The 24,490-nt window shown below is 46.9% G+C and overlaps 1 protein-coding gene across 3 annotated transcripts in view; it reads left to right on the forward strand.

Moving 5' to 3' along the window:
* LOC106609170 (protein bicaudal D homolog 1) overlaps positions 1-23,800 on the forward strand; it is a 39,892-nt gene extending 16,092 nt beyond the window's left edge. The window contains exons 2-10 of one of the 3 annotated variants that reach the window (XM_045699746.1): positions 7,513-7,725; positions 11,587-11,739; positions 12,027-12,503; positions 14,461-15,495; positions 15,777-15,971; positions 16,315-16,466; positions 16,735-16,945; positions 21,119-21,194; positions 21,644-23,800. In XM_045699746.1, the coding sequence (XP_045555702.1) occupies positions 7,513-7,725; positions 11,587-11,739; positions 12,027-12,503; positions 14,461-15,495; positions 15,777-15,971; positions 16,315-16,466; positions 16,735-16,945; positions 21,119-21,166 (2,484 nt within the window). In that variant the 3' untranslated portion in view covers positions 21,167-21,194; positions 21,644-23,800. The other 2 variants (XM_045699747.1, XM_045699745.1) reach the window with 2 other exon arrangements.
* The last annotated feature ends 690 nt before the right edge of the window (positions 23,801-24,490 follow it).

Genomic DNA, 24,490 nt, shown 5'->3' on the forward strand with positions numbered 1-24,490 from the left:
ACCTCAGACGCCACAGTCTGTTATTGTCTGTGGTATTGTTTACTTTCTGTCATATTGGAGATTCCAGGAAATGTCTCTGGTTGATCATCAATATATCGAGAGGCTAATATCACTTACATGGTATATGATGTAATCTAATGTCATCCCCTGTGCTTTCTCTCTTCTCTGTCCTCTCTCTTCTCTCTCTTTCTTGCTCTCTCTCTCACACACTCTTTGTGAGAGAAAGAGAGCGAGAGAGAGAAGACAGAGAAGAGAGAAAGCACAGGGGATGACATCAGATTACATCTCAGACAGTCTGCCTCTCTGTGGAAACCAATACCAATCTGCGGGTTTGAACTGCCATGTTTTCAACCGGACCCACCTTGTAGAGGGGCGGATTTAAGAACCAGCAGCTGCGGTTTGATCATTCTATCACTACTGTTACCACCAACCACCATCTTTTGGATGAAGACCATAGACTGTGTTTGACTGCTTGACCAGGCATCCCTGAGTGTCTGTGTTTGTCTGTTGGAAAGAGCCCTAAACCCCCCATGCGCTCTTAATACCTCTCTAGACTACAGCCCTAAACCCTCCATGTGCTCTTAATACCGCTCTAGACTAGAGCCCTAAACCCCCCATGTGCTCTTAGTACCTCTCTAGACTAGAGCCCTAAACCCCCCATGTGCTCTTAATACCTCTCTAGACTAGAGCCCTAAACCCCCCATGTGCTCTTAATACCTCTCTAGATTAGAGCCCTAAACCCCCCATGTGCTTTTAATACCTCTCTAGACTAGAGCCCTAAACCTCCCATGTGCTCTTAATACCTCTCTAGATTAGAGCCCTAAACCCCCCATGTGCTCTTAATACCTCTCTAGACTAGAGCCCTAAACCCCCCATATGCTCTTAATACCTCTCTAGATTAGAGCCCTAAACCCCCCATGTGCTCTTAATACCTCTCTAGACTACAGCCCTAAACCCTCCATGTGCTCTTAATACATCTCTAGACTAGAGCCCTAAACCCCCCATGTGCTCTTAATACCTCTCTAGACTAGAGCCCTAAACCCCCCATGTGCTCTTAATACCTCTCTAGATTAGAGCCCTAAACCCCCATGTGCTCTTAATACCTCTCTAGACTAGAGCCCTAAACCCCCATATGCTCTTAATACCTCTCTAGATTAGAGCCCTAAACCCCCATGTGCTCTTAATACCTCTCTAGACTAGAGCCCTAAACCCCCCATGTGCTCTTAATACCTCTCTAGACTAGAGCCCTAAACCCCCCATGTGCTCTTAATACCTCTCTAGATTAGAGCCCTAAACCCCCCATGTGCTCTTAATACCTCTCTAGACTAGAGCCCTAAACCCCCCATATGCTCTTAATACCTCTCTAGATTAGAGCCCTAAACCCCCCATGTGCTCTTAATACCTCTCTAGACTACAGCCCTAAACCCTCCATGTGCTCTTAATACATCTCTAGACTAGAGCCCTAAACCCCCCATGTGCTCTTAATACCTCTCTAGACTAGAGCCCTAAACCCCCATGTGCTCTTAATACCTCTCTAGACTAGAGCCCTAAACCCCCATGTGCTCTTAATACCTCTCTAGATTAGAGCCCTAAACCCTCCATGTGCTCTTAATATCTCTCTAGACTAGAGCCCTAAACCCCCCATATGCTCTTAGTACCTCTCTAGACTAGAGCCCTAAACCCCCCATTTAGGAGTCATGTCTAGAGAGGTATTAAGAGCACATGTGCTCTTAATAACTCTCTAGACTAGAGTCCTAAACCCCCCATGTTCTCTTAATACCTCTCTTGACTACAGCCCTAAACCCTCCATGTGCTCTTAATACCTCTCTAGACTCAAGCCCTAAACCCTCCATGTGCTCTTAATACCTCTCTAGACTAGAGTCCTAAACCCCCCATGTTCTCTTAATACCTCTCTTGACTACAGCCCTAAACTCTCCATGTGCTCTTAATGCCACTCTAGACTCAAGCCCTAAAGCCTCTCTGTGCTTCTCCCTCACTAGAGCATCCTAGCAGTATGTCTGCTGACTCAGGCTCTTCCTATAAATTATGTCATTTATTTACCTTAGAAGGAGCAGAGAAAGTGTCCTCTCCTCTGAGGGATAATATTCTGAGAAACCTCATCTCATCTCCTCTCCTCTCACCACTTCCTGATATCAAAAATCAGGAATTGCTGTCAATGACTCAGTGTATAGCAAACTGAAACGTGCAAACCAGGTGACCAGTTTGTAAGCGTTTGGACCGTTACTGTCACTGTCCGTGGTGCTGAAATATTAAGTCATACTGAAGCCTTAGCCCACGGATGCAGCTCAACATGATCTCTTCCCATGGAATGTCTGTTTGAAACACTGCTCATATAGGCTACCACATAATTGAGTCATTGTTTCATGTTGGTTAGAAGTGCACTACACAGGGAATACATAGGGTCTCATTTGAGACATAACCACACTAGGATAATGTCTGTCCTAGCCAGACAAAGACATAACAACACTAGGATAATATCTGTCCTAGCCAGACAGAGACATAACCACACTAGGATAATGTCTGTCCTAGCCAGACAGAGTGCCACGAGAGAGGCTACATATTGGGATTTGCAGCAAATAAAAAGGCTTGGTGGCGCTGTGGCTTGTTCTGCTCAATAACGCCTCATCTGTCTCTAGTCAAGCAGGGAGAATGTTCTACTCTACTGTCAGAGGAAATTGGATGACCAGCATTAGGGTATACATCCCAAATGGCACGCTATTTCCTATATAGAGCCCATATGGTTCTGGTAAAAGGTAGTGCACTATATAGGGAATAGGGTGCCATTTGGGAGTCATCCTCAGCTTCTCTTCTCCACTTAAAGTGAGTGGCTGCTATAGGAGTTGATGCCATTGTAATGAAATTGTAGGGGGACATTGTTTCATTTAGGATGACATTTACTCAACCCATAGAGGTGTAAAAAAACCGATGATTTAATGGCTTTTACCTTGATGTATGCAGTCATCGTGTAAGTTATTCCTCATACATTTATATAGGTATGACCTACCTCTTTGACCATAGATTTGTAGACCAGTTGCTTGCTATGGGTAATATACAGTTGAAGTCGGAAGTTTACATACACCTTAGCCAAATACATTTAAACTCAGTTTTTCACAATTCCTGACATTTAATCCAAGTAAAACTTCCCTGTCTTAGGTCAGTTAGGATCACCACTTTATTTTAAGAATGTGAAATATCAGAATAATAGTAGAGAGAATGATTTCTTTCAGTTTTTATTTCTTTCATCGCATTCCCAGTGGGCCAGAAGATTACATACACTTCATTAGTATTTGGTAGCATTGCCTTTAAATTGTTTAACTTGGCTCAAACGTTTCGGGTAGCCTTCCACATGCTTCCCACAATAAGTTGGGTGAATTTTGGCCCATTCCTCCTGACAGAGCTGGTGTAACTGAGTCAGGTTTGTAGGCCTCCTTGCTCACACATGCTTTTTCAGTTCTGCCCACAAATGTTCTATAGGATTGAGGTCAGGGCTTTGTGATGGCCACTCCAATACCTTGACTTTAAGCCATTTTGCCACAACTTTGGAAGTATTCTTGGGGTCATTGTCCATTTGGAAGACCCATTTGCGACCAAGCTTTAACTTCCTGACTGATGTCTTGAGATGTTGCTTCAATAATTTTCCTCCCTCATGATGCCATCTATTTTGTGAAGTGCACCAGTCCCTCCTGCAGCAAAGCACCCCCACAACATGATGCTGCCACCCCCGTGCTTCATGGTTGGGATGGTGTTCTTCGGCTTGCAAGCCTCCCCCTTTTTCCTCCAAACATAAAGATGGTCATTATGGCCAAACAGTTCTGTTTTTGTTTCATCAGACCAGAGGACATTTCTCCAAAAAGTACGATCTTTGTCCCCATGTGCAGTTGTAAACCGTAGTCTGGCTTCTTTATGGTGGTTTTGGAGCAGTGGCTTCTTCCTTGCTGAGCAGCCTTTTAGGTTATGTCGATATAGGACTCGTTTTACTGTGGATATAGATACTTTTGTACCTGTTTCCTCCAGGATCTTCACAAGGTTCTTTGCTGTTGTTCTGGGATTGATTTGCACATTTCGCACCAAAGTACGTTCATCTCTAGGAGACAGAACGCGTCTCCTTCCTGAGCGGTATGACGGCTGAGTGGTCCCATGGTGTTTATACTTGCGTACTATTGTTTGATGAACGTGGTACCTTCAGGCGTTTGGAAATTGCTCCCAAGGATGAACCAGACTTGTGGAGGTCTACAATTTTTTTTCTGAGGTCTTGGCTGATTTCTTTTGATTTTCCCATGATGTCAAGCAAAGAGGCACTGAGTTTGAAGGTAGGCCTTGAAATACATCCACAGGTACACCTCCAATTGACTCAAATGATGTCAATTAGCCTATCAGAAGCTTCTAAAGCCATGACATAATTTTCTGGAATTTTTCCAAGCTGTTTAAAGGCACAGTCAACTTAGTGTATGTAATCTTCTGACCCACTGGAATTGTGATACAGTGAATTATAAGTGAACAATTGTTGGACAAATTACTTGTGTCATGCGCAAAGTAGATGTCCTAACTATAGTTTGTTAAGAAATTTGTGGAGTGGTTGAAAAACGAGTTTTAATGACTCCAACCTAAGTGTATGTAAACTTCCGACTTCAACTGTAGGCGTTGTATTTCTCGTTACTGTGTACTTTACATGCGTTTGGAAATCCAGCTGAAATTGTATGTGCTTTCTTTATTAAAGGACACCTTTCATAAAAAGCTAGCATATAGTGACATCTGACATAGTGTATGATTTTGTGTGTGTGTGTGTGTGTGTGTGTGTGTGTGTGTGTGTGTGTGTGTGTGTGTGTGTGTGTGTGTGTGTGTGTGTGTGTGTGAGTGTGTGTGTGCGCGCGCGCGCATATGACGCGCGTGTTGGCAGATGAAGGGCATTGTATCATCATCAAACCACACATGACCTTTAAACCTTCAAACGCTGGAGAAAAGGTCTCGTCCCTTTTCAGTTGCAAACAGCTTCAAAAAAGAATATATAACAGTCATAAACTACACCACATTCAAACATTCCTCAGTATCTCCAATAGCTCTGATGTTTAATTATGCGGAATCTGTTAGTTTACACAAATACATCTCTGTGCAAAATCATTACTCTCTCTATTACAGTGTGGACATGTGAGTCTGAATCGCACCACTGAAGCTGAACTAATAGGAGAGTGATGAATAGCCTGTGGTAGTCCACTGTGGAGTCCCTGCATGGCTGTTTCTGTAGACTGTACTTATTCAGTGGCCCTGTAGGGAATATTACGTTTGTCTTTCCTCTTGTCCTACTTTACGTTAAGTGCACTTAATCGTATGTATTTACATGATCATTATATTTAGCTTACATTTAGGTTTAGCACCACATCATTTAAAGTGCTTCCACACCGAAAAGTGAGTAACGTGCTGTGTTCGGTGTTCTGTTTCTAGAAGCTCAGAGGAGAGCAGGATTCTTTGCCTCTCTCCATTTTGTGTGTGTGTGTGTGTGTGTGTGTGTGTGTGTGTGTGTGTGTGTGTGTGTGTGTGTGTGTGTGTGTGTGTGTGTGTGTGTGTGTGTGTGTGTGTGTGTGTGTGTGTGTGTGTGTGTGTGTGTGTGTTAGGGCTGCACAATGAATCCCCTCCAAAAAAAATGCAGTTAGATGTTTTTGTGCATATCATGCAGCCCTACTGTGTGTGTGCCTCAACTGGTTTCAGTCTGGCCCTGTGGGGTTTTGTTATGCTGTCTGGAATGTACACCAGACCAGACTAAGTGGAAGAGTTTCAGATGGTGGTTGCTCTTTACCTATCAATATACACTGCTCAAAAAAATAAAGGGAACACTTAAACAACACAATGTAACTCCAAGTCAATCACACTTCTGTGAAATCAAACTGTCCACTTAGGAAGCAACACTGATTGACAATAAATGTCACATGCTGTTGTGCAAATGGAATAGACAACAGGTGGAAATTATAGGCAATTAGCAAGACACCTCCAATAAAGGAGTGGTTCTGCAGGTGGGGACCACAGACCACTTCTCAGTTCCTATGCTTCCTGGCTGATGTTTTGGTCACTTTTGAATGCTGGCAGTGCTTTCACTCTAGTGGTAGCAGGAGACGGAGTCTACAACCCACACAAGTGGCTCAGGTAGTGCAGCTCATCCAGGATGGCACATCAATGCGGGCTGTGGCAAGAAGGTTTGCTGTGTCTGTCAGCGTAGTGTCCAGAGCATGGAGGCGCTACCAGGAGACAGGCCAGTACATCAGGAGACATGGAGGAGGCCGTAGGAGGGCAACAACCCAGCAGCAGGACCGCTACCTCCGCCTTTGTGCAAGGAGGAGCAGGAGAAGCACTGCCAGAGCCCTGCAAAATGACCTCCAGCAGGCCACAAATGTGCATGTGTCTGCTCAAACGGTCAGAAACAGACTCCATGAGGGTGGTATGAGGGCCCGACGTCCACAGGTGGGGGTTGTGCTTACAGCCCAACACGGTGCAGGACGTTTGGCATTTGCCAGAGAACACCAAGATTTTCAAATTCGCCACTGCGCCCTGTGCTCTTCACAGATGAAAGCAGGTTCACACTGAGCACATGACAGACGTGACAGAGTCTGGAGACGCCGTGGAGAACGTTCTGCTGCCTGCAACATCCTCCAGCATGACCAGTTTGACGGTGGGTCAGTCATGGTGTGGGGTGGCATTTCTTTGGGGGGCCGCACAGCCCTCCATGTGCTTGCCAGAGGTAGCCTGACTGCCATTAGGTACCGAGATGAGATCCTCAGACCCCTTGTGAGACCATATGCTGGTGCGGTTGGCCCTGGGTTCCTCCTAATGCAAGACAATGCTAGACCTCATGTGGCTGGAGTGTGTCAGCAGTTCCTGCAAGAGGAAGGCATTGATGCTATGGACTGGCCCGCCCGTTCCCCAGACCTGAATCCAATTGAGCACATCTGGGACATCATGTCTCGCTCCCTCCACCAACGCCACATTGCACCACAGACTGTCCAGGAGTTGGCGGATGCTTTAGTCCAGGTCTGGGAGGAGATCCCTCAGGAGACCATCCGCCACCTCATCAGGAGCTTTCCCAGGCGTTGTAGGGAGGTCGTACAGGCACGTGGAGGCCACACACACTACTGAGCCTCATTTTGACTTGTTTTAAGGACATTACATCAAAGTTGGATCAGCCTGTAGTGTGGTTTTCCACTTTAATTTTGAGTGTGACTCCAAATCCAGACCTCCATGGGTTGATAAATTGGATTTCCATTGATTATTTTTGTGTGATTTTTGTTGTCAGCACATTCAACTATGTAAAGAAAAAAGTATTTAATAAGATTATTTATTTCATTCAGCTCTAGGATGCGTTGTTTAAGTGTTCCCTTTATTTTTTTGAGCAGTATATGTTATCGGAGTCAGAAAATAAAATTTACATAACCAGGACATCCTATGTGATGCTATGCTACTGAAACGTCATAACTTCTCTCTCGCCCCTCATCTGCCCCTCCCCAGGCATTTGGCCAGACCTTCTCCACCCAGCGTAAGGTGGCTGCGGACGGGGAGACCAACGAAGAGACCCTCCTACAGGAGTCAGCTACTAAGGAGGCATACTACATGAGTCGCCTGCTGGGGATTCAGTCAGAGCTCAAACAGAGCCGGGCCGTCACAGTCAACACACAGGCCGACAACGAACACCTCAGTACCCTGCTGGAGGAGCTCAGACAGGTGAGGCACCAGGGGTTAGAGGTCAGGGGGGAGGGGTTTAGTGGAGACAATATACGAACTCGAACCCAGTCGCAGGGAAACACAGCAAGCAGAGGTAAGGGTAAATCCAGATCTTTACTTAAAGTCTTGACAGAAACAAGGCAACAGCACAATAGTGCACTAAACAAAACCTAAGACTTAAGCAAGGATCCAGGCCAACAGAGGAACCTAAATAGCCAGGCAACCAGGTGAACAGAGGGGGAAATCAAACACAGGTGAAACCAGTAAGAAACAATCAGGGTAACCTGGAAACTAGAAACAAGGACACCGGCGCGAGGATGAGCGACCTGGGGATTATGGATCCAGGCGGTCGATCCTCACTGGAGCTGGGGAACAGAGCATCCGGCTTCACGTTCTTAGACCCCATAAATCTTAACCGAGTGAAGAGCCCAACGAGCCTGTCGGGGACTGAGGAGTTTAGCCTCCTGGATGTAGGCCAGGTTCTTGTGGTCCGTCCAAACCACAAAAAAGATTTCCGAACCCTCCAACCAGTACCGCCACTCCTCCAAAGCCAGTTTGACTGCAAGCAGCTCCCGATTGCCGACATCACTCCGCTGGAGTGAGACACCTGGAGAAGAAGGCACAGGGATGAAGCTTTTGGTCTTTAGTCAAGCACTGAAACGGAACCGCACCCACGCCAACGTCAGAAGGGAAGAGAAGGATCCACATGAACTAGAATGGGTGCAGAAGAAAACCGACGTTTCAGGTCCTGGAATGCCTTCTCAGCAGTAGAGGTCCAGCTTACATGCCCAGCCGAGCCCTTGGTGAGCCCTGTCAATGGCGCAGACACAGAACTAAAGTAACAAAAAACACTGGACTTGCTTGACACTGCTGGGCCGCGGCCAGTTGACCACCACTTCTACCTTTTGGGAGTCCATCTGTAAACAGCCTTGAGACATGATGTACCTGATGTGGAAGGAGATCTGAGGAACGTGAAACTCACACTTTTTGGCCTTCACAAACAAGTGGTGAGAGTGGAGTCTATTAAAGGACCTGGCGAACATGTTGGACGTGTTCAGCCATGTACCTGGAGAAGATGAGGATGTCATCCAGGTATACAGACACGAACTGGTGAAGGAAGTCGTGCAGGACATCATTAACCAGGGCCTGGAAAACATCTGGAGCATTATTAAGTCCAAACGGCATGACACGGTACTCATAATGTCCATTTGGGGTGTTGAACACTGTCTTCCACTCATCTCCCTGTCTGATGCGCACCAGATTGTATGCATACCAGAAATCCAATTTAGAGAAAACCGTAGCTCCCTGGAGTCTCTCAAAAGCAGATGACATAAGAGACAGAGGGTAATGGTTCTTGATGGTAATGTTATTCAAATCCCAGTAATCGATACAGGGATCCCCCATCCCTCTTCCCAACAAAGAAAAAACCCGCTCATGCAGGTGACATGAACGGCCGAATAAAATCAGCCACCAGCGCCTCCTTAATATAACTGTTCATGGCTGCAGTCTCTGGACCTGAGAGAGAATACAGCCCTCCTCTCGGAGGAATAGTGCCGGGCAGGAGGTCGATGGCACAATCGCAGGACCTGTGAGGAGGCAGTTCGCTGGCCCTTTGTTTGCTGAAGACCTGACCCAGATCCCAGTAATCCCAAGGTACACAGGAAAGATCAGGCCTGTCATCCCCTGCCGGGGGAACAGGATCATTGGAAGCCTCCAGACAAGCAGGACCGGAAATATGAGGAGAGAGTTGCTGGCAGGTGAGCTGGCATGAAGGATTCCATCCCAGAACCCTTCCCGAGGGCCAGTCAATTTGAGGATTATGGATAGAAAGCCACGGATGTCCAAGAACCAGGGGACGCTCAGGAGAGTCCACCAGGTGTAACTGGATAAGCTCCACATGGTAATCCAGAACTCGTAGCTAAATAGGCATGGTGAGTTGCTTCACCTTCCCAGACCCTAGGGGTTGACCATCCAGCGCAGTGATCGACAACGGAATGTCCAGCTTAGTGAGAGGCAGCCCCTGTTGGCGAGCTAATGTGCAATCCAGATAACAGCCGGTAGCCCCAGAGTCTATGAAAGCAGGACTGTTCAACTTCCTATTGCCCACCGCATGTTGGCCGGAAGCAAGGTGCATACCATGTCGGCAGCTGGAGACTGTATCTGACTCGGCAGTATTCTCCCGTCTACTGACAAGTCATCCCATTTCCCATCAGCTCGTGACAGGAGGCACGGAAGTGTCCAGACTGTCCACAGTAAAGAAAACGTTGCTCGTTAATCCTGCGCCTTCTCTCCAGAGAAGAAAGTCTGGTGCGTCCCAATTGCATCGGCTCCTCTGAAGGATATGAAGGGGAACCAGAGCCGAATTAAGAACTCTGACGGGGTACAGAACAAGCAGATGCAGCATAAGGCAGTGGAACACCCGAAGAATCGACTCCCTCAGCGGGACCCGAAATACTGGAGACCACTCGGAATCCCTCCACCCTCTCACGACGACATTCCTGAAGCCGGTTGTCAATCCGGATGGCCAGAACGATGAGCTCATCCAGAGTGTCAGGGTTGTCCCAGGAAGCTAGTTCATCCTTGAGAACCTCGCTGAGTCCTTTCAGAAAGGCTGAGTGAAGTGCCTCGGTATTCCAACCGCTCTCAGCGGCGAGCTTCCGAAAGTCAAAGGTGTAATCCGCTACGCTCCGGTTTCTTTGCCGAAGCGCAATGAGCCTTTGAGCAGCGTTCCTGTCACTGATGGGGTGATCAAAAACCCTCCTCATCTCCTGGGTGAAGCTTTGCCAATTAAAACAAATGTCTGATTGCTCCTCCCTTATGGCCGTGGCCCAGGCCAGAGCCCGTCCTGAGAGCAAGGAGATGACAAATGCCACTCTGGAACACGCGGTTGGAAACGTTGATGCCTGCAGCTCAAAGACCAGAGAGCATTGGAGCAGGAACCCAGCCGTGAGGCTCCCGAAGGGAGGAAGACGCTGGGCTGGTAGGGAGTGGAGGATTAGGAACAGCCACAGGAGCAGCAGCAGCCGTTGCTCCCGTCTGTCCTGTCTGCAGAATGGACACGAGTTCTTAAATCATCCGACAATGTCTGCAGCCGTGCCTCACGGCGACTAATCACAGTTCCATGGTGGGCGAGAGCCGACCGTAAATGGTGGAATGTTCCTCTGACCACTGAGAAATCCATGCTGGGTCCATTGTTGGCTCAGGTCTACTGTTGCAATGATGCTTGTACGAACTCGAACCCAGTCGCAGAGAAACACAGAAAGCAGAGGTAAGGGTAAATCCAGATCTTTACTAGTCTTGACAGAAACAAGGCAACAGCACAATAGTGCACTAAACAAAACCTAAGACTTAAGCAAGGATCCAGGCCAACAGAGGAACCTAAATAGCCAGGCAACCAGGTGAACAGAGGGGGAAATCAAACACAGGTGAAACCAATAAGAAACAATCAGGGTAACCTGGAAACTAGAAACAAGGTAAGGGTGCCCTCCAGCGGTAACCTAAGTAAACACACTCAAAATAAAACAAACTGTGACAGACTCAGAACTGTGGGTACTTACTATATACATGTATGCACAGTTATTGGTGGTGGTAGGCCCACTATTTGATCTTAAACACGTTTTAGTGTGTGTGGCTATCAATGCCAATCGGTCAATCAATAAAATGTATTTAGAATGTCCTAGGCTATAAAGTCCTTTTCATGTCAACTTTTGTCACAACATGCTTTACAGTAAATCCTTGTTGTGTTTGATAGTAAACCAGTCCAGTGTTGTTTTGTGATAATAACCACATGTCTTGTGAATTTGATAGTAACCAGGGTTGTGTGTGATAACTAAACCCCTGGTGTTTATGTCTGTCCTGTAGAGTAATGAGATGTTGGAGCTGCAGCGGAGTCGGATGAGAGAGGAGATCAGGGAATATAAGTTCAGAGAGGTGCGACTCCTACAGGACTACACTGAGCTGGAGGAGGAGAACATCACCCTGCAGAAACTAGTGTCCACTCTCAAACAGAACCAGGTGAGAGAACACACAGTACATACACATGCATGCGGTTGCACACACACGCACACTCAAACGTACACATACACACGCATGCACACACAGACACACTCAAACTTACACATACATGCGGTTGCACACGCACGCACGCACGCACGCACACACGCACACACGCACACACACACACACAGTATCCCCATCCCTAACACCACATGATGCCTCTCCCTCTCTGGTTATCTCTTCCTCCCCTCCCCCTTTCCACTCCCTCCTTCCCACCCCCCTTCCTCGCTTCTTCCCTCCCTCAGGTGGAGTACGAGGGGTTAAAGCATGAGATCAAGGTTCTGGAGGAGGAGACCGAGCTGCTGAACAGTCAGTTAGAAGACGCCTTACGTCTCAAAGACATCTCCGAGGCCCAGCTAGAGGAGGCCCTGGACTCCCTGAAGAGCGAGCGGGAGCAGAAGAAGCACCTCCGCAAAGAGCTGGTCCACCACCTCAGCCTGTGTGACGTCCAATACACGGGCAGCGCCCACCTCACTTTCACCTCAGCTCCACCTAGTGGCACGGCTACACCTGTCTCCGCCCTGTCGCCCAGCTCAGAGGAGCCGGGCAGGTGTAACGGGCAACTACATGGAGGGTCAGGAACTGGGACGGGGACAGGATCGCTGCCCAGGGCCAATGGAGAGTGTCGGGGAGCGGGGAGGAAAGGAGAGGGGATGGTGTCGGATCTGTTCAGTGAGATGAACCTGACAGAGATACAGAAGCTCAAGCAGCAGCTGCTACAGGTGGGTGGAGAAGTACAGTTCACTCAGTTTGAATGAGTAGAGTGGAGTTTCGGGAGCCTCTACAGTTTGGTGCTCAAATTATAAGTGTTATAAGCATGTAACAGTGACACACAGGAGGATATCAGAACACTTTGGCAAACATAAACATACTCATTCAAACTCATGAATGTAAACATAAACAATATTACAAAGTGAACACATGTACACACCGATACTGTACAAATGAACACGTCTATATCCCTCAGCAGCCCCGTATTGTAGATGTGGGAATAAGTGTTGAATTATTCAGTGAGAGAGACTGCTGACATAACCTCACTGCATACAACTCTCTATTCCTGCTCTCTCTCTCTCTCTCTCTCTCTCTCTCTCTCTCTCTCTCTCTCTCTCTCTCTATCGCTCTCTAACTCTTCTGTCTCTCTCTCTCTCTCTCTCTCTCTCTCTCTCTCTCTCTAACTCTTCTGTCTGTCTCTCTCTCTCTCTCTATCACTCTCTAACTCTTCTGTCTCTCCGTCTCTCTCTGTCTCTCTCGGCCTGCCCCTCCCTTTCTCTGCCTCTTTTAAGACTATAAATGATACAGTTTATCCCAGCAGTCAAATAAAGCACCAGTGAGAAGCACCAGTGAGAAGTTGTGGGAACAGCTGTTACTGAACCACTGGCTGTTACATGGACTCTAATCTAGTTTTGTTTTATAGTGGGTGTCTTCTCTTCTGTAGTTTCCTCCAGCCCAGTGGGCCAGTGAGATGAAGATGCAGTAGGATGCGTGTCTGGTTGATATGTGTCCAACCATTCACTGCAGTTCCGCTAGGTGAAACTGCATCTCCCCACACATTCCCTCAGCCCCTCTCCCATTGGCTGGACTGGAGGAAAGGCTTATTTATATCCTCACTGACACACTAGACTATCGATTCACCCACAGTAGTGTGCAAGGCTTACTGTTCCCTCTGTAGTGTGCAGGGTTTAGGCCCTGCTGAAAAAAACTGCATAGACCAGCATACATTTCAAGCCGGTCCATGCTGGTATTTGCTGGTCTATGCTGATTAGTGCTGGTCGGATGCTGGTCAAGCTGGTCTGACAAGAATGGTCTAGCTGGTCAAGCTAGTCTGTCCAGCATGGTCTAAGCTGGGTATGCTGGTTTACTAGGACAGTCTAGCTGGTTTTGCTGGTGACCAGCCTTCGCTGTGTTTTGGACACATACCAGCTTATGCTGGTGATGTTGGTATGCAAGTGACCAAGCTGGTCCATGCAGGTCTAGCATGGTCTGGCTGGTCAAGCTGGCCTGACCATGCCCATCATTATTACACTTCCCAGCATGCTCTATTGCAGTAGATATTTTTTATTGTTTGTTTCAATATGTCTTTTGTTTGTTGTGTTTTTGCAGGGACATTGATTGATTCATTAATCTTATACTACACAAAGATAAATAACATACATTTTTCTAAACTAATACAATCTGTTAGTTGGACTTATTGCACCCATTACTGAAATGGCTGTTCCAGTTCTGAATACATGTTGTGGGTGAATAAAAGTTGCAATTTTTGGATATCGCCACACTGGCTGGATTCCAATAGGAATTAAACATCACTTTGAAAGCCAGCATGATGTGACTTGATGCTGGTTTTGCTGGTGACCAGCTTATGCAGGTCACCGTGTCCAAAACACAGTGACGTTTGGTCCCCAGCAAAAACACAGCAAAGGCACCACAAAAACACAACAAAGGCATCAAGAAATCAGAGTGAAGGCTGGTCACCAGCAAAACCAACACCTATGCTTGTCTGTGCTGTTTTTTTTCAGCAGGGGGTTGCCTGAGGGATGAGGTGGACGGTGCTGAGTGTGCAGGGAAATGTTGCAGCTTATTTAAGGTTATGGGGCTTGGAGATGATAAGGAAAGCTACTAGTTTAACAATAGGCTGAAAATTGCTGTGTGTGTGTTTGTGTGTGTGTGCATGCGTGTCCATAGGTGGAGCGAGAGAAAACAGCTCTGTTGATCAGCCTGCAAGAGTGTCAGACACAGCTGCAGCATACACAGGGTGCCCTGAACGAGCAGCACGAGAGGGCCCAACGCCTCAGCGAGAGAGTCACCGCCCTCAGGCGCCTGCACCGGGAGGCCCAGCTCACCCAGGAGGCCCAGCACGACCAGGAGGCCCACCTCAACCGAGAGGCCCTGATGGAGCAGGGAGAAGATGAAGAAGAGGAGGAGAAAGAGAAGGGATTAATACACAGCAGGGGCCAGGCATTCTGCCACCAGACCCCGGGTCTGGAGATCCTCCAGTGTAAATACAGGGTGGCTGTAACCGAGGTGGTCGAGCTAAAGGCTGAGCTGAAGTCTCTGAAGGACAGGTACAATCAGTGTGTGGAGGGCGGGGTGGAGGAGAGAACGCGTGAAGAGGCCCAGCACAGATCTCTGGAGCAGCAGGTGGGGAGGCTGGAGAGGAGCTGCCGGGAAGGTAGGGAAAAGGTGGGGAGCCTGGAGACGGAGCTGAGAACAGCCAAGAACATGGCCAGCGAGAGCCAGGGGGCTCTCAACGCAGCACAGGACGAACTGGTCACCTTCAGCGAGGAGCTGGCTCAACTTTACCACCACGTCTGCCTCTGTAACAACGAGACGCCCAACCGGGTGATGCTAGACTACTACAGACATGGCAGAGGACTAAGGGGTATCAGTGCATCGCTCAAGGGTGACGACACCCGCGTTCTACTCACGCCCCGCCTCGCCCGGCGGCTCGCAGCCGTTGCCGCGGCAACCTCGTCGTCCACGGTGGAGTCTCGTAGCCCCTCGGAATCTCCATCCAAAGAGCGGTTGTCAGGAGAGGGAGGCCGGGACGGGGGGAGGGACAGGGACAGTCCTGTAACCCGCACCCCTCCTATGGGCTCCCCCAGCATCAGTGCCTCTTCCTCCTCTTCATCATCATCGTCGCCTGCGGTAGAGCCAGCTGGAGACCTGCGTAGGGAACCCATGAACATTTATAACCTCAACGCCATCATCAGAGAGCAGGTGACTCAGTTTGAATCATTTGAATAAACATGTCAAACTGAGCATTTGCCATACTTAAACACAATATAATTTCACAATTCATAATACATTTACTAGCAAGCATATATCATCTTTGTTTTCATTGGCAGTTGAAACCTGAATCAGTTTATCACAGTTTGTATGCCAGGTGTCACCTTTAACCTTCCAAATGGTCATCATGATGCTAACAGACACAGATGTGAGTGTATATGACAACATTAGCTAATGTTCGCTAACAATCTCCCTTGATGAACATGCTGTAGGTGAGGCACCTCCAGAGGGCAGTGGACCGGTCACTCCAGCTGTCCAGACAGAGGGCTGCAGCCAGGGAACTGGCCCCACTGTTTGACAAGGACAAAGAGGCCTGTATGGAGGAGATACTGAAGCTCAAGTCCCTGCTCAGCACCAAGAGAGAACAGATAGCTACCCTCAGACTGGTGCTCAAAGCGAACAAACAGGTCAGACATGGATAGGGTATACGGATAACTATGAACATGGATTAAGCGTCACGTTGGTCATACGCTGTCTAAATCTGCCTTGCTAGAATCTACTCTGAGGCTCGTCACGAGAAATCTTCGAAACCTGTAGATGGTTCACACACAAACTTTTTTTTTTAAGCTAGCAGGCTACAGTAGCCATCAAGATATATAGAGTTTATGGAGGCTGCTGTCACAGTCACACTAATGTCCTCACTTAGAAAACAATTGAAAATTCAAACTCCCTTGGGGAAAAATGTATTCAGACTTCAATGGGACTTTCTGTTTAAATAAAGGTTAAAGAAATGTTCCCTTGTTCTTGCAGACTGCAGAGAATGCCCTGGCCAACCTGAAGAGTAAGTATGAGAATGAGAAGCATATGGTGACAGACACCATGATGAAGCTGAGGAACGAACTGAAGGCCCTGAAGGAGGACGCTGCCACCTTCTCATCGCTCAGAGCCATGTTCGCCACCAGGTGACTATTTCTCTCCTCTCTCTATCCCTTCATCTCGCTTTCTTTTATTGACTTCTTGTTGTTCACTACCAGGTGAGAGACCAAGGACCAGGGATAGCTTGTTAAAAGGATAGACTAGTTCTACATCCTACCCTTACTCTTTCTCCTCCGCTCTCTCCATTCTTCTCTCTCTCTTCTCTACTTCTTCTGATCATGTTATTTCTTCTGAACCCATCTCCACCTACGCTGTGTAACCAAGCACCCAACCCCTCTCCTTGAAACTTCTCAGGTGTGACGAGTATGTGACTCAGCTGGATGAGATGCAGAGGCAGCTGGCTGCGGCGGAGGACGAGAAGAAGACGCTCAACTCCCTCCTGCGGATGGCCATCCAGCAGAAACTAGCCCTGACCCAGCGTCTGGAGGACCTAGCCTTCGACCAGGAGCAGTCGCACTGCACCCGCGGCGGCAAGGTGGCCCGCATGAAGAGAAGCACCCCCAAAGTAAGTCCTGGTCCTCCCTCCAGCCCCACCACCGGCGCTGGCGCCCCCTTAAGCCTGACCTCTGCTACTACAGCCACAGCCCTAGCTCTGAGCTCCCCTACGTCACATCATAGACACCCCCTCAGCCCCTCCTCCACGGCCCCCTCAGGCCCCACAATACCAGGCAGTCCCCCCTCCCTGGAGGCGCCCTCCTCCTCCTGGACCCCCCCATCCACCCCCACAGGCTGGCTCACTCCCAGTGGGCACTGGGTGTCCGGACGTTAGAGGTCGACTCCCACAGTTTCAGTCTCGACTCCCATAGTTTTAGTTTAGAACGTAGCAGTACTGGCCTCTCCAGGCATTACTCCTCAGACTCACGGTCGTCTCCTAGCAGGGGTGCTCAGCCTGGCTCGGCCCCCTCCTCCCCCTACCGTTCTCCCATACTGGGGTCTCGCCGGTTGACGTGGAGCTCCCCTCGAACTCGCCCCCTTACCAACCTGACGCGTACCTCAGCCCTTTATACCCCCTCTTCTTACACCCCTCCTAGTTCCTATACCCCTTCTAGTTCTTACACCCCTTCCTCCCCTTATACCCCCTCCAGTTCCTATACCCCTTCATCTGCTCATTACTCTACTTCATCATATATCCCATCCTCTTCATACACCCCCCACACTTCATATAGCCACACCAGCAGCTACAGTCCACTCTACCCTAGGTACTACGGTTCCCATCGGCCCCCTCACTGACACAAAACTACAGTTCCCATAAACCTCCTCACTGACAACACTACAAATCCAATTAGTCCCCCCTCTAAACAGAACTACAGATTCCATTGGCCCCTTCCCAGGCACTAAACTACAATTCCCATCAACCTCCTCACTGACACTACTACAAATCCCATCAGCCTCTTTAATGATGCTAAACTACATTTCCCATCAGCCCCTGGGGGAGTGGGTGGGGCTCACAGAGAGGAGGACAGACTGGTTTCCTGTTTCTTGTGCCTAAGCTTCTGGCGTCGATGCAGCATGTGGATGTGGCTCTGTATCGGCGTGAATGTTCAGACTGACTCTGCTCAGGGATTTAACACAACATGGAGCACAAGTGGCCCTGCCTTCCTCTTATTCACAGACTGTTGATCGGTCTACACTACAGGAGAGACAGGACACTTTACAGACTATACATACACAGTAGTTTTGGTCTTGCCCTTTAAATCAAATCACCATCCACACAAGCAAGTGAATATGTGTGCAGGACCTTACCGCTGTTTGGAAAGACAGATGAGAAGGACGTTTAGGGTAACTGGACATTTGAAGGAATTTGTTCAAATGTTGGACTGAGTTCTCCACAGATCAACCCCTTGACAGTGTTATTCTCTTTCTGTTTTTAATGAAAATCACACCTACTGTAACCAAATGTCATTCAAAGCAAGTACTGGATGAGATAGATCAATGATTATGGATTGTTTGCTATTTTTAATTGTTCAGTTATTACTCACAGCTCTGTACACACTGTCCTCACATTGTTATTGCAGTCATCCTCACATCTGCTGTGTAAACCTGGCACATATTTATAGTCTAGCACCACCCAATGGCAGTTTGTAATATCACTATATATTCAGGACTAAGACTGAAGACTTCCGTCAAGGTTGAATATCATATTAAACCTGTAACATAAATGACCAGGAATCAGCACACCATGATGGTTTGAATGATAGTATTATGAGACAGAGCGAGATAGCTTTCATATTCTGGGTTTCATATCAGTAGGCGAGACAGAGGGTGAGCTGTGGCTACGTAGCACCCCTAGTGCCTCGGAGGGTAACTCCAGAGGAACACAGCAGCATAGATGGATGAATGTAATAGATAGAAAACTCAGGAAGCTGACACACACACTTTTCAACTGGGGTTCAACAAGGATGTATTGTTAACCAGAATGATCATTACACTGTTATAGAAATATAGACAAACATTTGAATGACATTTAGGCTATGGGTTAGTTAGTGTAGAGCTACTGTACGATGCATAGATGGGATCCCACAGTTTCTGCACACATGATAGTGTGTCACCTGTGTATGTGTGTGCCTTAACAACTACAGCACCTGATCAGTGCAACGACAATGACTGATCAGACATCATTTCTATCAGCTCACCGCTTGTCTTTAACAACTCTTTTTTTTCATGCCAACAACAACAGTTTTCACATTGTTTTTTTGGCCCATTCCAATAGGTTAGAATGGACAATAACAAAGCCTTGCCAAATGATCAGCGTAAGTGTCTGTAAACAGTGGTCTTGATGAGGGATACACTGCTACTGGGTGTTGGCCAGTGAGTAGGCTTTGCCAACTTTGGCCCAATCCATGCACAGTTTGGTTTTGACGGGAAGAACTAAGGGGACGTGGCTGACGTGCAAATCGATATTTCATTTTTGAATTGGTTAAACTGAGGTTAAGGTTATGAATTTGGTTAAGGTAAGGGTCAGTTATAGATCTGGCTAGTTGGGCTGTCAATGGGATGCTGGTCAGAAAATCCTCCTTAGTCTCTCCCTGTTTTGACTCCCCTCCCCCAGTATTGGCCCAGTCCAGTCTCCCCCTCCCCCAGTATTGGCCCAGTCCAGTCTCCCCCTCCCCCACCAGTCCCAAGTCTGGAGCCCAGAGTACCACAACAACTCTGTGTCTCTACTCTATCAATCCCAGTCTCCATTGGTTCAAGTGATCTACATATACCCCAACATTTTGTTATAACATGCAATATGGAGCAAAAAAAACGCATTTGACAGGACTCCTCTTACCTACTTTGTTGACAACGTTAGGTGAACATTTACATTTTTTCCATAACTGAAATACTGACTGTTTGTTGGGCTGATTGAATGTTTTTTTTCCCAATAGTCATCTAATGGTGACTGTACAGAAACACAATGAACACTGTAGATTTGGCGTGGGAACCACCTCAGTGACCTTTACGTTTTTATACATGGAGTTTGTATTACTCTGCTTTATTTATTACGCTTTATCACGTTAGCAATTACTTGACGTGAGTCTGTCCTATACTCCAGTTTCTACATCTGCACCATCTACCTGCCTTGGCACAACACTGTATACCTGTTACTTTGAGCAGAAGGCCTTTGTAGTTGTAGTATAGTGTGTGTTATAATATGGAATATTTCCATCGTAGGGTAAATTAGCTGGATATAGATATTTTCTGCAATAAGGGAATGAAAAGTGAAGGATTGTCAAATATCAAATAGATGCTAGGGGTCGCTGTCTTAGCTTCTCAAGAAAGGAAACTGGTGTGACCTCCTCTCTGTGAAACCCTCCTCGTTCCGCCCGACTCGCACTCTCCCATATACACACACATCACACACACACACACACACACACACGCCAAACTCATTACAGTTTTCGGTCCCGCTACATCAAAGTTCCATCCGTACATGCAAGAGGCTCTTAATCCTGTCAAATGCGTTCTTCCTGCCTTCCCCTTTCAGATGTATTTGTTTCCCACCAGATCTATTGGCCTGTGATTTCTCCCTCTATGTGGATACAGTGAATGCCATTTTCCTCCTCTGCTCTGTTTCAGGAGTCTTTCATAATGTGGAACATTGCCAATCCCTGTGCTAACGCCATATCCATTTCCAGGCAGACTGTTAATAGTTACCACTGACTGTCAGCCTGTTAGCTTTTGAGCACTTTATATGCATGTGTATATAACACAGAGTATTGGAAAGCTGTATGCTGTGTGCATTGCTATGTTCATACTCTTCGAATATACTGTAAATATCATGTATAAATGACCTGTATTTTGTGTGTCGTCGTCTTTTCTGTTTTGAGTGGTCTTGAACATCTCTCTCATGCGTTCTCCCCTCATGGGTTAGGGAGGAATGCTTTACACAGCCTGCTCAGTTATTGCACAAGCACACGGGTTCATCATAGCATACTGTAAGCGTACATTCCGTTGAACAGTACAACATACGAAATACATTCGTTTTTAGGCATTTGAGAATATTTAAGAATAGGAACATTCTTGCAGGAATGTTGAATGTGCTTCTTGAAAATGCTGATATTGGGGTGATTTTTCTTTGGTAAGTAGTCTGTATTTTTCCCTTCCTGGATATGCTCATCTGTGATGTCCCCTACTCCCCATCCCTGTCACCTCTCTACGGTACTGTCTCTCCATCTAATCTGTCAGTCTCTCATAGATCGTCAGAAGTCTGCTGCCACAGTGCCGCCAGTCTCCTCACAGCTAAGGTGGGAGAAGGCCTCCCAAGCCAGCAGGTAAACAAATTAGACCAGTACAGGCTAAAACTAGCTTGAATCCCAGTCTGTTTGTGCTATCATGCCAACTCCTCACTCATTATCAGGCCACAAAGAAACAATGAGTTGGCAAGAGCACAAACAGATCTGGGACCAGGCTAAAACTTTACATGGGACTGAAACGTTGCATGTGCTTACAGTATATGTACATTTTTCCATGTAATTTTGCTTGCACAGTATAGCCAGGGTACAGCATCAGGAAATCAATCCTGTGTGTTTTGTGTGTGTGTGTGAGTTTTTTATGCCTTGACCTAACATGACCTACCATTGGAAATCATCATTGATACCTCCTTTTGTCTGTGAGTAATCGAGGTAGATGTCTTAGATCTTTGTCAGGTACAGTGTATCTCCTGTTATCTCCTCTCCTCTTCCTCTTGTCTTCTGGTTGTCTCTGGTCATGCTCCTCCCAGACGTAGCATTCTGTCAGGTATTCAGGAGCACCGAGCTCACTGCCCGCTGAGCAGCTACCGCAGCGGCCCCCCACGAGTGCCTCTCCTTTGGCTCGCCCAGCCGCCTTGTCCCCCTGGTCCTCTATAACCCTGGAACTACGACACCCTGACCTCGAACCCCATCACAGGACTCTGCAGGGCAGAGCTAGAGCAGTGCCTCTCGCTGTGGAAGAGAAGGACGATGCTCACAAAGACTTATAAGAGACTGTCTGACTGAGGGTTTGTGGGAGAAAAGAGCGACATGCCGCCACCTTTGCTACCAAGCTAGCTATTAGTCATTGCTCATCATGTCTTTGTCTATGGTGTTTTGGGGGTTGTTGAAAGATACTTTTATGTTACGACCAGTGATGATTATTTTGTTGGGGTCAAGAGGTGGACAACTGTTGGGTTTTGCTGAATGTATAGCTAGCTGTACAATCATTAATGGTACCATACAGTATGTAGAGGACAAAGCCATAACTGTGTGTTTGAAATGCATGTAAAAAAGTATTAGCTTTCACGAACACAGATTGTTTAAGTCATTTTCTTCTCTTTTCATCGCTTGTCCCCACCCCTCACCAAGATTGTAGCTTGTTTTTTATATTCTATGGAATTGCTTTAAAACGCACTTTGCTCACACACCCTACGGTATATGAATATGTTTCTATTGCACTTTTAATGTGTTTTACAGGATAAGAGATTTACAAACATTGTCAAGGCTGACCGTGTTTGTACCATCATCGTCCTTCCTTGCTTCTACAGTATCTATGTTGAAACATAGTCTTCGTCCCAAATGACACCACATCCCCCAAAGTAGTGCACTACATAGGGAATAGGGCGCCATTCGGGACGTACTTTTCGTCCTTCCTCTTTCTCTGAAGGCCTCAATCAACCTCCTGAATAACAAGCACAAAGTGACCAATGCATTCCAATACTAGCTGTGATCGACTGTTAACCTCACTGGGTTAAATAATGATGTTGAAGGTAGATCTCTATCCAAGATTGCCTTTTGTTTTCTACATCCTGTATATGGAAGTAACCATGCTGGATCGGCGTGTAGACAGCTTTCACTATAGAATAGTAGAACTAGTAGCACTGTAGTGGTAGTAGTAGTAGTAGAGGTAGTTGGCCGTTTATGCTGTACTGTATTCAACCATGATGCTATGTATCCTAACCTAGAAATACCAATTTGGAGCTTTTCTCAAAACCACCACCCAGCAACTTTTAACCATCTATATAAAACGTCCACTAAGTCACAGCTCATAGGCGTGGCAAAATGGGATGAATTCACACACCTCAGCCTGGCTTTAGACAGAACATTCTGTTTCTACAGGATCTCTGACCAGAACTGTGGTTGCTAAGTGCAGTTGGGTTTCAAAAACGTTGGGTTTTAACATGCTTTTGTGTTATTCTGGTGAATGCTGTATGCTCCGTTCCCACTAGGCTTCTCAGACATCACATGAAGCAGAGGGAAGGGGTTTTGTGTAACCAGCCGGACACTGTATTAACCCACAGAGCTAAAACCCTACGCATTCGTTTGGGAGAGCAAACTGGCTTTGGAGCCCAATGGCGAGAGTAAGGGAAAGGGGATATCTAGTCACTTTCACAATTGAATGCGTTCAACCGAAATTTGTCTTCCGCATCTGTTTAGCGTATGGTACAGTTAACAGTCACAATGTCTCCTCAATAATGAGGATATCAGGAGTATTCTGTATGTTGTAACACTGTGGGTCGCTCTGTCTATTTTCCCCACCATGTGTATTTCTCGTTTATCTGAAGGTTTCTTTAAACGTATCAGATGGTTCAAATACCATTGAAGGTGTACATAGCTTACTGTATGTCCAGTTGGCCTATGAAGAAAATGATTAATGTTACTACCTACTTTTTCTGGACCTGGAGTGTACAGTACACAGGGCACAAAGATGAAGTACTGAATGTGTGTCCCATAATAAAGATTAACCGACTGGTTAGCACAATTTCAACACTACTCGACAACTCAATAAAAAACCATTACACATTCAGACAGCAATATATAAATGTATGGTATCTTTCAAATCATTTTTATTGCATATTAAACCATGTAAAGCCTACATTTCAAAAGACAATAAATTCCCCCTAATCTTATAGGGGACCGCTAAACACTTTCGCATATTTTAAAAAAAACATTACCATCAACACCTTTAGGAAAATGACATTCGAGTTTCGTCCACCAAAGTCTCACAGGGGGCGGAGGGTTTTTAAAACCGGGGTGTATTTGTGCCATTGATAAGCTCTATCGGGTTCGACTTCACTGATGGAGATTCATGGCATGTGTTTATTTGTATTGGACTTTTGGAATTTGGTACGCCTATTTACGTTTTTGTTGGAGGAGCAGCTCGGTAATTAACGTTACCTGCGTAAATCCCTCCGGCGCCTTGAATCCGATCTCTATTCACGCTCAAGGGAACAATACGTGGTATAGGTTATTATTATAAATCATATTACCATGTTTGACGGTGACCTGATGAAGAGGGAGAGTGTGAAGACCACTCATCGTGAGACGGAGGAGTTTAGGCGGACGGCGGTGAGGAGAAAGTTGAAGGGAATACCGCGGGAGACGGAAGGTCAGCCTTCTCCAACTGCAGTTGTTTTTGGAAACGTCAGCGCAAATAGAACTCACTGGGCAAATGTATCCTACTATAGCCTATGTTGTCTGTGTGTTTTTTGCAACGCTTGTTATGATGGATTTGACTCATGTTGAGCAGATTAGTGGAGATGGATCCTCAGTGGCACATGATCCGAAGTCATATTTTGAGGAAACGGCGAAGAAGATGCCCACAGCCAAGTCAT

This window comes from Salmo salar, chromosome ssa17 (genome assembly GCF_905237065.1).
Source record: "Salmo salar chromosome ssa17, Ssal_v3.1, whole genome shotgun sequence".
In the NCBI taxonomy this organism is placed as follows: domain Eukaryota; kingdom Metazoa; phylum Chordata; class Actinopteri; order Salmoniformes; family Salmonidae; genus Salmo; species Salmo salar.